This window comes from Hoplias malabaricus, chromosome 2, assembly GCF_029633855.1.
Source record: "Hoplias malabaricus isolate fHopMal1 chromosome 2, fHopMal1.hap1, whole genome shotgun sequence".
NCBI lineage: Eukaryota > Metazoa > Chordata > Actinopteri > Characiformes > Erythrinidae > Hoplias > Hoplias malabaricus.
The window spans coordinates 45,169,379-45,186,220 of NC_089801.1; the positions used below are offsets into that span (position 1 = coordinate 45,169,379).

The following is a 16,842-nucleotide window of genomic DNA, read 5'->3' on the forward strand; positions in this document are numbered from 1 at the left end:
TGTGGGAAATAGTGATGTAAGGCCATTAATAGATGAAAAGATGCACCTGCTGTAATTAAAATTATAATTAAAACTGAAAATGTTTGTTGTAGTTCTTACCTGAGCACTGTCTTTGATACGGAGATGAGGAACATTTCAAATGGCTTCGATGAATGAGAACATTTTCATTTTCTAAAATAATAATGCATTTTAATTAATGAATATAAATTAGAAATAATTGATTTAAATCTAGAAAAATCTATAAATCTGTTTTGATTATACCTTCTGACACCAGAAAGCAAACAAATGTCTACACACGGTTAATGTCAGCATAAAAATCCTCGACTGCTCACCTGAGCATGTAATATGAACCACATCACTGCACTCATACTTTCCCCAGGAGGAAGATGGACACTGCCACAGAGTGGAGTCATGTTTCCTACATTTTATATAATCCAGCCAGTTAGGAGCTGATTCGACTCTCGCTGTGGCTCTGGTCTCACTGCCACTTCTTCCACAGTTCAGCTCCTGACAGATCAGACTCGCTGTTTCATCATCTACTCCATTATCACACACATTACCCCAGGTCCCATTGTAGAACACTTCCAGATTCCCCACACAGCCCTCGGTGAGTCTGATCTCCTTAAACTCTGTGGGAGAAGAACGACTTACACTGAGTCTAGAGTTCAGTTTGTAAATGTTCTTGTTCATTCATTCATTCATTTGTTGAACACCTAATGTTCTATGGAGAAAGTTGTTCTGAAAACTTCTTTAAAACTTCACCTGAACACACGACCCCAACATCCTCCTTGTGTCCACAGTCATCCTCTTCACACAGATGAAACTGGCAGTTCTGCAGAGACATTTCATTCCCCTCACACTTCACCAGCCATATGGGTCCAGTTCCAGGTCCAAACCGGGCTGGTAACGGGGCACTGAGGGCCTCTCCACACTGCAGCTGTCTGCACACCACCTGTGCATCCTTAATATCCCACAAGTCACCACACACTGTCCCCCATGAGCCGCTGTGAAAGACCTCCAGCCTTCCTGCACACGCTCCTCCAGAACCCACCAGTCTGACAGAGCTGTTAAACCTGTCTACACACACACACACACACAGACACAGAACATATGAAGGTCAGGTTGATAGTTATGGTTTCTCCACATGATACTAATGTTCTGACTAAAAAGGACAGTAATGATTATAATAAACAATAATTCAGGTTATGTTCATTAGCCACATTTAGTAATTAGATATTGTAATTCTCACCAGAGCAGGTGACAGAGAGCTGTTCTCTGGAGCTGCAGTTTACTACTTCTGCACTGCTGCAGTTCCCCAGATGAGCTTCACTCCCAGAGCAGCTGAAACCCCTCACACATGTGTGTGTGTGTTCAGGACTGGATGAAGAGGAGGGGGAGAGGTTGAGCACAGAGCCACAGCCCAGCTGTCTGCAGACCACAGAGGCCTCAAACACACTCCAGGAGTCCAGCAGAACTCTCCTCCAGTCCTGACTGAAGTACACCTCCACCTCCCCCTCACACTCCCTCCCTCCAGACAACCGCACTCGCCCCTCATGAAGAGCCAGAGAAGAGTCTGGAGAGGAGAAGGTGAGTTAAATAAAGTATTAATATAGTTTGTTTTATACACTGCTCAAAAAAAATAAAGGGAACTTAAACAACACGATGTAACTCCAAGTCAATCACACCGCCTGATCAGGAGCATGCCCAGGTATTGTAGGGAGGTCATACCGGCTCGTGGAGGCCACACACACCACTGAGCCTCATTTTAACCTCATTTCCTCTGAATTTGGATTTTCACTTTTATGAATCCAAGTATGAATCCAAATCCAGACCTCCATGGGATAATAATTTTGATTTACTTTGATCATTTCACTGTAATGAATGAAGATTTTCAACTGGAATATTTCATTCAGATCTAGGATGTTATTTTAGTGTTCCCTTAATTTCTTTAGCAGTGTATTATATAATACTCTGAGATATGAACAGTTTTAGATCTTACTCGTGCAGATGACTCCAGCGTCCTGTTTATGAGAGCATGCAGCTCGACTCCATGATGAAATGGGACATTGTGACAGGTGTGTTTCGTTTCCCTGACAATCAAACACATCAGCCCAGATCTGGCCCCTCCTCTCCCCAAACCAGTCTGACCCCAACACAGACACAGCACTCCCACACTTCAGCTGACCACAGAGGACACTGGCAGCTCTCATATCCCAGCTTCCATCACACACTGTGCCCCACTCACTGAGATACTGGAGCTCCACTCGACCAGAACATGAGTCCCAGCCCTTCTCCAGACGAGCTTCTGTGTGACCTGAATGAACATCATATTACAGGAATTAGCTCAGATAAGTGCAGACCACTGCTCACAGAGTGTGACAAGCAGAGAAGTGAACTTTTAAAATAGAGTTTAAATATTTATATTTTACCAGAACACACCAGTCCCACATAATTCTCAGGAGTGCAGTTGTGTCTGAGTGAAGATGATGTGGGACAGAGAGTAATCTGAGATTCGTTTCCTCTACACTGAAGCTCCTCTGACCACACCTGGACCTCCCCTCGGCCAAAAGCAGCTGCTCCCAGCACCTCCACAGGACGCCCACAACCCAGCTCTCTACACACAACCTCTGCATCCTGCTGATTAAAGCCAGCATCACACACTGTGCCCCATGTGTTCCCACGAATCACCACTCTTCCAGAGCACAGGTGAGGACCATCAGTGAGTGTGACACTTCGACCTGTGTGTATTTCAATTGCATTAGAACACTGCACAGAACAGAAACAGTAATAGATTCACACACTGTCTTCATGGTGAATGGTGACATTATTCAAATTAAGAGCAGTCCCCAATTGTGAATTGTTTGTGTATGTTTCTTATTTTTAGTATTTCTTACACAGGTTCTCCCTCCAAATTTTTAAAAGCTGTATGAACCTGTTAAAGAGTTAATTATATATAAAAAATACACCAATTTTAAACAGGCCACATCTTGGGGTGATAGTTTATATAAGAATAGTAAATTAATTTCATGTGTTAAATTGTAGAATCAATGATTGTGATACAGAATACAGTATGGAGTGTGTATGTCTCCTGTCCCAGAACAAAGACAAGCTGAATCGAGTGTGTTGTGGTGGAGGAGAGTTTAAAACGTGGGGCGGGGGGTCCACAGGACTGCAGTGGGACCCGTTGATTCTAATGGAGTTAAAGGGGGTTGTTATATGAATAAAAATAAAACGGTGTGAGAATGAAACTCTCCCTCGTTTTTATTTTAAAGATTTGTATTTTTAAATCAATAAACATGTTAATAATGAAACAGAAATATAAACATTTACTTGGAAGATTGCTGCATTTTCTCTGAAACACAGAAGGAGGAAAACGTGTCTGATGTTTTATAAGCTGTGATTTTCACTATATTCCAGTTTTCCTCCACAAATGACACTATGATGTAGTTTAGAGTGTGGACTGCTGGGAAATGTAGTTGTAGTTGGAGTGACATTAGTCACTAAAAAGCAGGTGAAAACTGTGTTTTAAAACTGCTGCTGTTCTGTAACAGTGTTTCTCTGAGGGTTAGTGTCGTGTGTGTCCTGATAGAGCAGTTAACAAAGGAGACTGAAACATGAGCATTACACAGAGTCTCTTTACAACAGAGTTCTGTTTTACAGAAGATTTATAATAAAGAACCTGACCATCCTCAGAGTAAACACCTTTTCTTTCTCCTCTCAGTTTTCTCCCTAATGTTCATCCTGTTCCTCCACAGTGATCTCAGGATGAACAGTGAGAGAAAGGGCTTGTGTTGTGAGAAGTATAAACCAGTCGACTTCTTTTAGTGAGAAACTATATGATCTGCTCCTTCATTCTGAAAAGTGTTTGGCTGTTTCACTTCCCTACAGTCTGTATTTACACATCTCTCATGTCTCTGTTCAGGAACACTGGTGTAAAAGATTCTTGTTATTCACCACTAATTACACTCAGAATCCTCAGTAAAATGAATGGTGTGATGTTAATGATAATATTAACACAGACTGTGATTCATGTGATGACTGACAGCAGTTTACCTGAGCAGACGACTCCAGCATCTTCACTATGATAACAGTTATGTTCACCCCATCCATTTGATCCACAGTTCTTCAGTGTAGACTCTGATCCATTACAGGCCACTTCATCCATCCAGATTTGTCCTGACCCTTCTCCAAAGTAACCATACTGTGGGGCATTTACAGCCTCCCCACAGTTCAGTTCTCTACACACCACTGCAGCATCTGTCATATCCCAGCCATCATCACACACTGTTCCCCACTGTCCTTCATGAAGAACCTCCACTCTCCCAGCACAGCGACTGCCACCATTCACCAACCTCACACTGTCTGTACAACACACAGAGAGAGAGACACAAAGAGAGAGAACACATTTCTATTTGTCCGTAAACACACTCTGTGGTGAATGCAGTGATGAAACAAGCACAGTTTGAGCTTAATATACAAACACAATGGTGCTTTTTTTTATTTTTAACCCTTTAGAGTTTTGTATATTTCTGCATGAATTCCTCTAAAAACATAATCAGATTTTCTCTCAAGTGTAAAAATAAAGACCTTTATTAGAAATCAGTCGACAAAATTAAACCTGGGCATTTATTTCTTAAGGAATACGACCCACTTTTACAAACCAGTGAGTGATAAAACCATGTGAACCTCTAGGATTAACAGCTCACTCCAAGGTGAAATTAGAGTGTTTTCCATCAATGGGACAACAGTCAGGTGAGAGGATGCACTGTGTTTTCTTTAAAGAACAGGGGGCTGTCGAATTCTGATCTTCACAAAACACATTTGTGGAAGAGAATCACGGCACGAACAAAGGCCTCAGACGAATAGTTGTTGATGCTCATCAGGGTGGAAAAGGTTGTAAAAGCATCTGTAAAGTGTTTGGACTCCAACAATCCACAATCAGACAGAGTGTGAACAAATTCAAACGACTGATATCATTGGACCTTCATCTAAAAGAAATGTTGGGGAAGGACCTGAAGTGGTCAGTTCATATGTTTTTGCTGCATGAGAGGGTCACACCAGATCCTCAAAGAAAAGCCTCACATACTTTTCCCACTCACAGATCTATTCCACTGCACAATTGTCCTCAGTAAATAAATGATCAGGTTTAATATTGTTCTCTCATTTCTTTATTTACGTTCTTTATATTTATTCTTAGGACATATTTATACAGAAATGTAAAGAATTCTTTCAAACGCCACTAAAAATATAACAATATTACAGTTATTCCTGGAAACTGAGAGGAAAAGCAGTAAGATTCTACACAGTTTTGTCAGAATTATAAAAAGAAGCTGTAAAAATCTGTATCTGAGGTGTGAAAAGTGAAATGAAGCGCTGCCCGTGAAGGAAAGTGTGTGTACGACACTGTAACATGCTACTGGCACATAATAAGATTCAGCATTAAACACACACCAATGAAAACTGTTTAAACAAGAATTTACAGCCTTTATTTACCTTGCTTTTTTATATATTTATTAAGTTGAGATTTTGTTGTTCAACGCTGTGAAGAGAGAAGTCTTCAAATTGTTTATCTCACTGATCGGTAGAGAGTGTACTCACCAGCTGTGGAGAGAGTGAATGTGGAGAACAGGAGAATGAGAGTCACACAGCTGTCCATCTCCCTCTGACCTGCACACAGTCCATTCACCTCAGCAGCAGAACACACTTCACCTCCACTCCCCCAGAGAGACTGAAGAAACTGAGAGAGAGAGAGAGAGAGAGAGAGAGAGAGAGAGAGAGAGAGAGAGACCGCTCCCCCAGCCGCCAATCACATTCACTATTACCTTATTAGAAAGAGAAGAGGAAATCTTCAAATATTTCAGTGACAAATCAGAGGAGGCATTTTCTTCTTTCTCCATTTTCATCAAAAGAGTGTGACGCTGATGGACAGAACTCCTCCTTAGGTTCTCGAGGTGTTTGTCTTTGTGTGAGGAGAGACGCTGACGGCAGTGTGCTGAGAGGGTCCCCAGCAAACAGGAGACTGACTTCAGAGAGAGGAAACACTCCAGTGGAGAAGAGCTTTAATGCTGCACCTGCACACAGCTGATCCACTCACTGATAAACACACACTCTGATAAACACACACTCTGATAAACACACACTCTGATAAACAACTTACTAATTTACTCCTGAGTTACAAACAAAAATACATAAAAAAAACTATTAGTTTTTATTTAAAACGCTCCAAATAAACTAAACCCAGTCAAATCCATTATATTAATCTAGTCAGACTTGAGCAAGGTGTAATTATTTAAATTTATTTTGACAAAAAGAATACAGTTCAAGAAAATTTAATTGTAAAAATACACAGAATAATCCACAATGTAAGAAATGTAATAATGACAGTGTTTTAATGGCAGTCATTTACTTTAACACTTGTATTTTCACATTGATAAATAAGGTCTTACAGAAGCGCTGTGGATCAATCCCTGTAGGAATTAGTTTTCTCCACAAGATGGAGCCAGAGGATTTCTAATGTCTGTGACGTGCAGCCACACATTCACTACAGGGACAAAAGTTTATGGACAGCTGCTCATCCTACGTTTCTTCTAAAATTAAGGCATTAAAGTTTGTTCCCCTTTGCTTCATCAGTTTCTGCTCTTTCAGGAAGAATTTACACTAAATGTAGCAACATTTCTGTGAGGATTTGATGGCATTGTGATAATGAAGCGTCAGTGAGGTCAGATATTGATTTCGTTCTGAATCACAAACTCATCCTCAATGTATATGATGGACCTCCAGAACGAGGAAAATGCTTCATACTCCTCTAGTCCACGCTGGGCATTGGGCCTGGTGACCGCTCATGTGCAGCTGCTCCACAGCGTCCTCTTCTATAGACACTGCTCTTCTGTGGAGATTATACACACTGTGTCAACAACTCAACACCTGTGTCCACAGTGGCTCCACCTTAAAGTAGCTGACTTCACTCATTAGAAGAGTGTCTACAAACTTCTGGACACTCAGCTGACACTTTATTAGGTACAGCTCTCTATTACAACTGTTTTGTTTTGTTTATAGTCGGTCGGGTCTTTGCACAAACAAAGAATATCAGTGGATTTCAGCCCCAGTCACTTTTCTTAAAGGTGTATGTGTCCTGTATAAGATTTTATTCATTAAGATCCAGTGTGAACCTGTATTTCTCAGTAACACTAGTTTTAGACACAGGCCTAAATCCACTTTTATACCTGAGGTGAGAGTAAAAACCTTTATTTTCTTTCTAAATTCCATTTTTATTAAAGTTTCATTTGTTGTGGACAATTTGAAATGAAAAGAATTCCAGTGTAAATCTGTATTTCTCAGTAAAACTAGTTTTAGTTTAGACACTGGATCTGAACCACAGTGAGTTCATCTCGTACAAAATGTTGTGTCAGTGTTTCAGAGACCTACACTTTACCAATGACACTTTTCTTAAAGACTCATGTTTCCTGAATGAGATTATTTTAATACATTTCCAGTGTAAACCTCTATTTCTAAGAAACACTAGTTTTAGTGCAGACGTTAAGGTCAAATGTCTATTTAACTGGTAGAAATTGTGATGAGACAAGTCGTATTATTTTTTTGCTTGGAGCAACTTATGATGTCCTTCCAACTCCACAAAATCTTGGACAGTGGGTAGGTGAAGACCCTAGATGTAGGTTATGGACCGGGGTTGGGACGCTGAAGCATATTCTATCAGTTTGTAAGCTTAGTTTGTCGCAGGGGAGGTTTACATGGAGACATAATCAGGTGCTAAGGGTTGTAGCATGTTTGTTGGACAGCAGACGCTTAGAGGTAAATGCATAGACGAGTGGTTGTAGTAATAAAGTGATTAGGTTTGCACAGGCTATAAATAGGTAAGCACAGGCTATAAATATTAGTAGAAGGGGTGAAGCACGAGACTGGAAATTGCTGGTGGACACAGGTGAAAAAGTGCAGGTCCCAGAGTGCATTGCCTTAACTCTACTGAGGCCAGACATGGTGCTGTACTCTGGAAGGAAGAAGATGAAGTATGAGAACTTGGCGGCTGAGGTGAGGGAACGTGGGTGGCAGGCACATGTAAGATCGGTGGAGATAGGTGTTAGGGGATTTGTAGCCAAGTTTGGCATCAGTGGCCTGAAACTAAGGGCAGTTATTTTATTATTTTAATTTCTTATTTTATATATATTTTTTATTATTACCCATTTTATTAATGTTGTCAGAATTTAGGATTTTTTTTTTTAAACACGGAGCACAGTACAAGACAATAGTGATTATAAAAATATACAGAATAAACTCTAATGTATGAAATATAATAATAACAGTGATTTAATGGCAGTAATTTACTTTAACACTTGTATTTTCACATTGACAAATAAGGTCTTACAAAAGTGCTGTTGATCAATCCCTGTAGGAATTAATTTTCTCCACAAGTTGGAGCCAGAGGATTTCTAATGTCTGTGAAGTTATGGGTTTAATCTATGACCAGAGGGGGATTTTCCTTAAAGCCACACAGTCTTCATCTGAAAGTCCTCCACTGTTCAGTTATATTCACATGTTTATGTTACTGCTCTTGGGTCTGAGGGCAGTGTTTCTGATGATGATCAGTTTATTGGTCACTACATTACACTACATGCTGATGTACTAGGGATATTATTCAGTACTTACACAGGTACTGACCTGTAGTTTGTAGTTTGTGTTAATGACATATTTTCCTCCATTAAATCCTGTAACACCCAGAGCTCTGTCTGTTCTTGGAGAATGCAGTGATGAAGAATGTTACACTAAGCTGCTGTTCGGCTGAAAATATACTGCCTTCAACAGCTTTTAGTGAGGACAGCAAGTGAAGAGACGAAATGAATGGAGGCCTAAGCAGTGTTTTGTTTCTCAGCAGGAAATGTAGTCGATTGTAAAGTGATACAATTTGGTGATAAAACATTTAGTGACACAAAAATATTCAGTGTAAAAGAAATTATAATTTTTAAGAATTAATTTTTATTGATGGGTCTTTCATAATAAAAGACAAATGCAATGAGGCAAAACTGACTTTAATTTGAAAAATGTGTTAGTAAAATAAAATCAGGTCAGGCTAGAAATGACTGAAAATGTAATGTATATCAATTAAAATATAAAAGTAAAAAAATACAAACGGAATAAAACTGTAACAAATTACAGTGTGTTCTGTAATGTGTCTAATCTATTTTCCGTTCTGTAACACATCATTTCTGAGACACACAGAGTCAGAGAGAGACAGATTAACAGTTATCAAGTGTCCAGTGGTCTACTGCTGCTCAACATCTGGAGAAGAGAGGAGAACAGAATTATCTCTCAGACCACAGCAGCAGATTCCACACATTACACACTTACACCATAAGAAACTCTCATTCTGACCTGGACATAGAGATGTGTTCAAAATAGTACACTGCATGTTGTTTTAACACATCTGTATTGAGAGTGTAGCTCACTGAGGCTGGTGTTTTACTCCTGGAGGTGTTTAATACCACCGTGTCCTCTCTAAGATCTGTAAAGCTACAATAAACAATGTTTATATTCCTTTAAAATATGAATCACTTGTTGCGTCTGAAGAGGTTTGAATGTAGTTTCCTGAGGAAAGACACTGGGTGTGGTCTCTCAGTCACATGATTCATCTCTGTCTGAGGCTCCTCCTCCACATCTTCATAGTCTGTAAAATCAATCCATTATTATCACTGAGTGAGGACACTCAACTCGCTCAGAGACAGAGACTCTGACGCTGCGTTTCACTCAGAAATACGTCATGATACAGAAGGAAAAGGAGCCGACTGCACATTCACATTGACTTTAAACTCCCAGTCGCTCAAGATCAGACACTCACCTTTTCCCCCTCCTCCATGTGACCACATCATCATAGCTCTCTGCTGCGTCCACTGCACCAACATGGAGATCAATGAGAACAAGAAGAAACAGAGCTGACATTGGGACTGTGTTGAAGCTTCAGTTGAACATTATTTATCCACATGAAGAAAACATTACTTGTCATAATGTTGGAGCTTGGTCCAGTGGGAACAGCATCATCATAGTTCTCTGCCATGTCTTCTGTCCAAATGTAGAGACAGAGGACATTAAATCAGCCCCAGTATCATCAGTGACTGTGTTCATGTTGGAGATTACAGTGTTGTTCCATTACAAGTCGTACCTGTTCCTTCAGGTGAGTTCTGGTCAGCGCTGATGACGTCATCATAAATCTCTGATACGTCCTCTGCTCCTAAACACACACACGTTTAAAGAACAGTGGTGGGGACTTTTAAAGATGTTCTCTGAACTGTGTGTGTACTATTCGACTGCATCTAAACCAGCGTGAAAAGTTATTTCACTGCATTTGCGTACTTACTTACTTTTCTCTCTAAAGTAGAAACCAGAACACACACACACACACACCTGCTGCGCTCTCAGAGATCTGTCCAGCAGTGAGGACATCATCATAGCTCTCTGCTGTGTCCTCTGTCTCTGTTTCACCAAAATCAAATAAAAACACACTGACTTTACAAACAGAGCTGTCCTAGTTTTACACTGTGGTTTAATGGAAACAGAACAAAATGCATGTGATTATTTAAGAGAGGAGCTCACCTATCAGACCACTGGGGGCAGCATCATCATAATATTCTGCCTTCTCCTCAGTCACTGACTTTGCTGGAAACAAGGAGAAACTTTACTCATTCAGCGTCATTTCAGAGTTCTACATCTCTTCTGCGTCTTTTGTGAGCGACAGTAAGTGATTCTATTAAGATTCTAAAGGAAATCAAATCTGTCTGGAATTACTTTTCTACAGATGAACAGAATCATTCACCAAAGCAACAAACTACTTCCACAATTAAAAACAAAAGAGCGAGATCATCCCCCAGAGACTAATGTTACACCAGTGCTGAAGTAGGATTATTAAACCTACGCCTTCAGTCTGGGCCAGACATGTCAAGACTCAGCCACAAATCAAGACAATAACAGCAGCAGGCTTTACTTTATCAGCTTTCAGCACTGTGTACACGTCCAGCTCTGAGAATATGGAGCCATTATGAAATAAAAGCACTTCAGAGATGAGACCACCCTAATCCCCCCTCTCTGTACGGCCCAAACTGACCAATTAACCAACAATGATCCTCTCACCAGAGAGCAGCTCCTCATCCACATCCTCATATCCTGAACGCTGTTCTTCAGAGAGGATACTCCCTGTTAGAGGAGAGAAGTACAGTCATGAACAGGGGGTTATGGTTAGAAATGTTCACTGTATAATAACCTGCTCCAACAACATCACATTCACCAAGAGAACGTCACCCCCTACAGTGAGGGGCTCCAGGGGTCTGTTCTGCTGAGTGCTGCTGGTGTAGTTACAGTGTGCGGACACTGAGGGCGCTGTAGTATTGAGTTGTTTGATGCTGCTTTAAATTCAGTGTAAAATCAGACAGTGAAGAGTTTTCTGTTTTCAGAGCGCCTTCTTTCATTTGATCCGTTATTTTCCGTTCGATGTATGGATTTTATTTCTGTTTTATGTGGAACCTGTGTATCTTTGAGCACCAGTCAGGACTGTTATGTTGTTTGTTATGGTAACGCTAACCTCGGTAATGCTATGATGCTAATACTCTCTCTGAGTTATTTGCGGTAAACTTGAACGGTTGGACTCTTGGTTTTCTTCACAGAAGAGGATTTCTCTCCTTTATGTAGTTATTTATTTGTTTTTTCACCCGGTGTCTTCTGGATTATAACGGACTTCTGAACTGAGGAATGTCTTCATTAAAGTCTGGAGCAGCTCACTGTGGCCTGGACTCAGTTCTGAGGATTATACACTGCACTTAGGTGAGATCAGTCCATTTACCCTCTGAGGATCTTCATAGACTGGGATTAAACCCAGTTGACTTTATAGACACTTTACAGACTGAATGTTTATGATGAGGATGAAGATAGTTTATTGTTCTCCAGCTTCTTTTCCGGAGTTCCAGTTCCACCTTAAATGGTGCTGCAGTTACATTTTGTCGCCTGTAGAAAAGACATGGCAGAGAACTATGATGATGCACTGTGAGAGACACAGAGAGAAACAGGGAGCCAGGTCAGTAGAAGAGAAGACTGATGACAGATTGAAGGACTAATGGTGTTTAGAGAAAGTACAGAAAGTGGATTGTAGATGATTTCTGAATCTCTCTACCTCTCCTGAGCACTCTGTTCTGATAAAACAGCACAAACAGAAGCACTAAGGCCAGGAAGAGCAGCGCTCCCAGCACCAGGAGAGACACTGGATAGATGGAGGGAACAGCTTGAGTATGTGTCGTACTGTTTGTACCCTTTGACCGATCAACTGGAAATAATGACAAAGAACAGAAACATTGAACAGCTCTGAACAATCTTAAAAAAAAAAAAAACTATTTAAAAATGCCCTGAGATTAAAACAGTACCTGTGGTGGTGGAGAAGGTGGTTGTGGTGAGTGCAGTAGTAGTAGGCACAGATATCTCTAGAAATACAGAAGTGAAACATTAAAAACTAATATAAACTATATGTTATATATTATATGTTAATGTTAAGTTCCTTAACATTAACTGACCATTCGTATTCTTAAGCCGTACAGTTTGAACACTGCATGTGTGAGACTAGTATTAGATGCTATTAACTAAAGGGTATCACTGCACCTTTCAGTGAAGCTTTATTTACCCTGGGGTACAGCAGTTTTGATTAAAGACACAAACTCCAGACTCCAGTGGTCTCTGACCTGCACAGGTGACTCCAGCGTCCTGTCTGTGGGAGCGGTCAGTGTAGTACTTCAGGGAATGAGGACAGTCCCACAGGTGAATCTCATTCCCTCTACACTTCACTCTGTTCAGCCAGATCGGCCCTTCACCAGCACCAAAGACAGCACTCCCATCAGCCCTCAGCGCCGGCCCACAGCCCAGCTGCCTGCAGACCACCTGAGCGTCCCTGATGTCCCACAGATCATCACTGACAGACCCCCACTCAGAGTTATAATACACCTCCAGTCTCCCAGAGCAGCTTCCCTCTCCTCCACTCAGTCTGAGAGGCAGGTGATCTACACATACACAGAGCACACGAGGAAACAGCTACACTAATGGACAAATCTAATCACAGATTCTATAAATTAATTAATGCATTTTATTATAATCAGCATCACTCAGTGACACCCATTTACATTTTTTCTCTGATAAAGACACATTCTCATCTAAAAGAAACACAAAAGCAGTTACTGAGATACTTGGTGTTTAAAAGTCTTACTTGAGCACTGTTTCTGGTGCGGAGCTAAAAAGCATGTTCGAGGAGTGTGTGATGATTTTCCCTCGTCTGGAATAAGAACATACATTATTTATGTGATTCTCATGGCGTATGTGGTGTGTCTAATTTTAATAATATACTCTTTCTCTATAAACTGTAGAACTGCCTACCTGAGCAGGTGATGTGAGCCACTTCATTACGGTTATCACAGCTGTTCTGACCCCAGGGGGAAGATGGACAGTGCCACAGAGTGGAGTCATGTTTCCTACATTTCACGAAGTCCAGCCACTTAGGAGCTGATTCCACTCTCGCTTTTGCAGATTTCCAATTTCCAGATTTTCCACAGTTCAGCTCCTGACAGACCAGACTAGCGATTTCTTCAGTCATCCCGTTTTCACACACATTACCCCAGGTCCCATTGTAGAACACTTCCAGAGTCCCCTCACAGCCCTCAGTGAGTCTGATCTCCTTATACTCTGTGAGAGGAAGAGGATTTATTATGTCTTTAACAGATCTATTATTGAATGAATCGGGGTGTGTTTATCAATTCAATTTATAATATTCTTTAAAATGTAAACATTTCTTGCTTGTACATGTTAACAATTGTAATATGACTTTACCTGAACACACCACTCCTACGTCCTCCTTGTGTCCACATTCACCCCCTTCACTCAGCTGATATCTGCAGTTCCACAGGGACGTCTCATTCCCCTCACACTGCACCTCATTCAGCCCTATGGGTCCAGTTCCAGGTCCAAAACGGGCTGGTACTGGGGCACTGAGGGCCTCTCCACACTGCAGCTGTCTGCACACCACCTGCGCATCCTTAATATCCCACAAGTCACCACACACTGTCCCCCATGAGCCGCTGTGAAAGACCTCCAGCCTTCCTGCACACGCTCCTCCAGAACCCACCAGTCTGACGGAGCTGTTAAACCTATCTACACACACACACACACACACAAAACAAATGAAGGTCAGGTTGATAAAGTTGCTGTTTATCAACGATTATAATAACTGATAATTCAGGTTATGTTCATTAGCCACATTTAGTAATTAGATATTGTAATTCTCACCAGAGCAGGTGATAGAGAGCTGTTCTCTGGAGCTGCAGTTTACTACTTCTGCACTGCTGCAGTTCCCCAGATGAGCTTCACTCCCAGAGCAGTTGAAACCCCTCACACACGTGTGTGTGTGTTCAGGACTGGATGAAGAGGAGGGGGAGAAGTTGAGCACAGAGCCACAGCCCAGCTGTCTGCAGACCACAGAGGCCTTAGACACACTCCAGGAGTCCAGCAGAACTGTCCTCCAGTCCTGACTGAAGTACACCTCCACCTCCCCCTCACACTCCCTCCCTCCAGACAACCGCACTCGCCCCTCATGAAGAGCCAGAGAAGAGTCTGGAGAGGAGAATGATGAGTTAATATAAATATTTATGTTTATTTTACTATGTTATATATTTCTCCCTAACACCTGTCACTGTGGTGGTTCCATCCAAGGTACATTTTCAATACCTGTAGTTAGGCAAAACTTTTGTACCATATTCTATATTATTTGTAGATTTTTCAATTGATTTCATACACAGTATTTCATCTACAGGAATATTTTATTTTATTTTATTTAGTTCTATAATGAAAGCTTACAAATGTTCACTTCTCGGTCTGTAGAAGAGATTGTAATGTACCTTTAGGGAACACAACTGGATTTTGTAACTTTTGTTGTGCCTTTTAAAGTCCATTGACACTGTTAGCACCTGCACAGTACCTTTTTCTCCTTCTGTAAAAGGGTATAAACAGTTTTAGATCTTACTCGTGCAGATGACTCCAGCGTCCTGTTTATGAGAGCATGCAGCTCGACTCCATGATGAAATGGAACATTGTGACAGGTGTGTTTCGTTTCCCTGACAATCAAACACATCAGCCCAGATCCGGTCACTCCCCTCCCCAAACCAGTCTGACCCCAACACAGCCAAAGCACTCCCACACTTCAGCTGACCACAGAGGACACTGGCAGCTCTCATATCCCAGCTTCCATCACACACTGTGCCCCACTCATTGAGATACTGGAGCTCCACTCGACCAGAACACGAGTCCCAGCCCTTCTCCAGACGAGCTTCTGTGTGACCTGAATGAACATCATATTACAGGAATTAGCTCAGATAAGTGCAGACCACTGCTCACAGAGTGTGACAAGCAGAGAAGCGAACTTTTAAAATAGATTTTAAATACTTATACTTTACCAGAACACACCAGTCCCACATCATTATCATGAGTGCAGTTGTGTCTGAGTGAAGATGATGTTGGACAGAAGTAAATCTGAGATTCGTTTCCTCTACACTGAAGCTCCTCTGACCACACCTGGACCTCCCCTCTGCCAAAAGCAGCTGCTACCATCACCTCCACAGGACGCCCACAGTCCAGCTCTCTACACACAACCTCTGCATCCTGCTGATCAAAGCCAGCATCACACACTGTGGACCAGGATTTTCCCAGAAGCACCTCCACTCTCCCAGAGCACAGGTGAGGACCATCAGTGAGTCTGGGTTTTCTGTGACCTGTGTGAATTATAATATTTAAACTGTGCCCAACCTAAGCATTTACATTTATTCTGCACTTGGATTTACATTAAAATGATAAAGTGCATCAGTGTTTTCAGATTTATGTTTCCTAAGGAAAGATCTCATAATCTTAGCTCACAGACCAACCATTGTTTTTTTTTTATTTATTTATTTATGAGGTTTTTTAAATACATGTATGACATAATAATGTTGTTGTAATATTAAGTCAGGGTTGCTGATTAATAAATGAATCACATGATCTCACTAAAAGTATGTAACAGGTGTCTCTTCATTGAGTTAGTTTCTCTCTTTTTCTTTATTATCATCTTCTTTCGGCTGCTCCTGTCCAGAGTCGCCACAACGGATCAACTGCGATCTGCACCACTGATCTTGCACTGTTTTTATGCCAGATGCCCTGCTGACGCAACCCTCCCTACTTATCTGGGCTTTGGGTATGTTAGTTTCTCTCTGATATTCATAAAATTGACTCTACTGAGGTTTGGGTGGAGATAAGTGGAGGAAGAGTGTGGGTGGGGAATGTTTGTCAGTGCATTACTTTTGGGCTGGAAATTATTTCATTTTATATATTAGCAGTTAATTATTTTCAAACTATTCTCCTTTGATTTTAAAATATTTTTCAATAAAGTCAGGTGAATAATGCTGAACATCTTCAATAAAATGAAACTGATGTGCTAATAATGAAATTATATTCATGAATATGATGACTGACCTCCGTTTACCTGAGCAAGTGACTCCAGCATCACGATCATGTCCACAGTTCTGTTCACCTTCTCTTACTGATCTACAGTATTTCAGTGTAGATTCTAACCCACTACAGTCCACATCATCCATCCAGATCGGGCCTGATCCTGGACCAAAGTGACCATAATGGGTTAACAGAACCTCGCCACAGTTCAGCTCTTTACACACCACTGCAGCGTCACCTTTATCCCAGTTAAAACTGCACACTGTTCCCCACTGTCCTTCATGAAGAACCTCCACTCTCCCAGCACAGCGACTGCCACCATCCGCCAACCTCACACTG

General features: G+C 41.3%; 2 protein-coding genes and 1 pseudogene across 2 annotated transcripts in view; all 3 read right to left on the minus strand.

Moving 5' to 3' along the window:
• LOC136676786 (deleted in malignant brain tumors 1 protein-like) overlaps positions 1-914 on the minus strand; it is a 62,523-nt gene extending 61,609 nt beyond the window's left edge. The window contains 3 exon segments of the mRNA XM_066654008.1: positions 100-171; positions 333-629; positions 763-914. Of these exon segments, the coding sequence (XP_066510105.1) occupies positions 100-171; positions 333-629; positions 763-844 (451 nt within the window). The 5' untranslated portion in view covers positions 845-914.
• Positions 915-1,229: 315 nt separating this feature from the next.
• Positions 1,230-5,717, minus strand: LOC136676792 (scavenger receptor cysteine-rich type 1 protein M130-like). Its single transcript, XM_066654021.1, has 5 exons — positions 5,599-5,717; positions 4,054-4,362; positions 2,430-2,738; positions 2,000-2,314; positions 1,230-1,573 (listed from the first exon to the last, which is right to left on the minus strand). The coding sequence occupies exons 1-5, from the start codon at positions 5,654-5,656 to the stop codon at positions 1,230-1,232; spliced, it is 1,335 nt and encodes a 444-aa protein (XP_066510118.1). The 5' UTR covers positions 5,657-5,717.
• Positions 5,718-9,560: 3,843 nt separating this feature from the next.
• LOC136676802 (antigen WC1.1-like) overlaps positions 9,561-16,842 on the minus strand; it is a 31,715-nt pseudogene continuing 24,433 nt past the window's right edge.

Bases quoted from the DNA above. Each gene is read 5' to 3' on its own strand.
- LOC136676792 (XM_066654021.1), bottom strand. From the start codon at position 5,656: ATGGACAGCTGTGTGACTCTCATTCTCCTGTTCTCCACATTCACTCTC. The intron at 2,739-4,053 runs GTAAACTGCTGT...AAATACACACAG, and splicing joins TGCTGGAGTCGTCTGCTCAG to GTCGAAGTGTCACACTCACT. The intron at 2,315-2,429 runs GTAAAATATAAA...ATGTTCATTCAG, and splicing joins TGTGGGACTGGTGTGTTCTG to GTCACACAGAAGCTCGTCTG.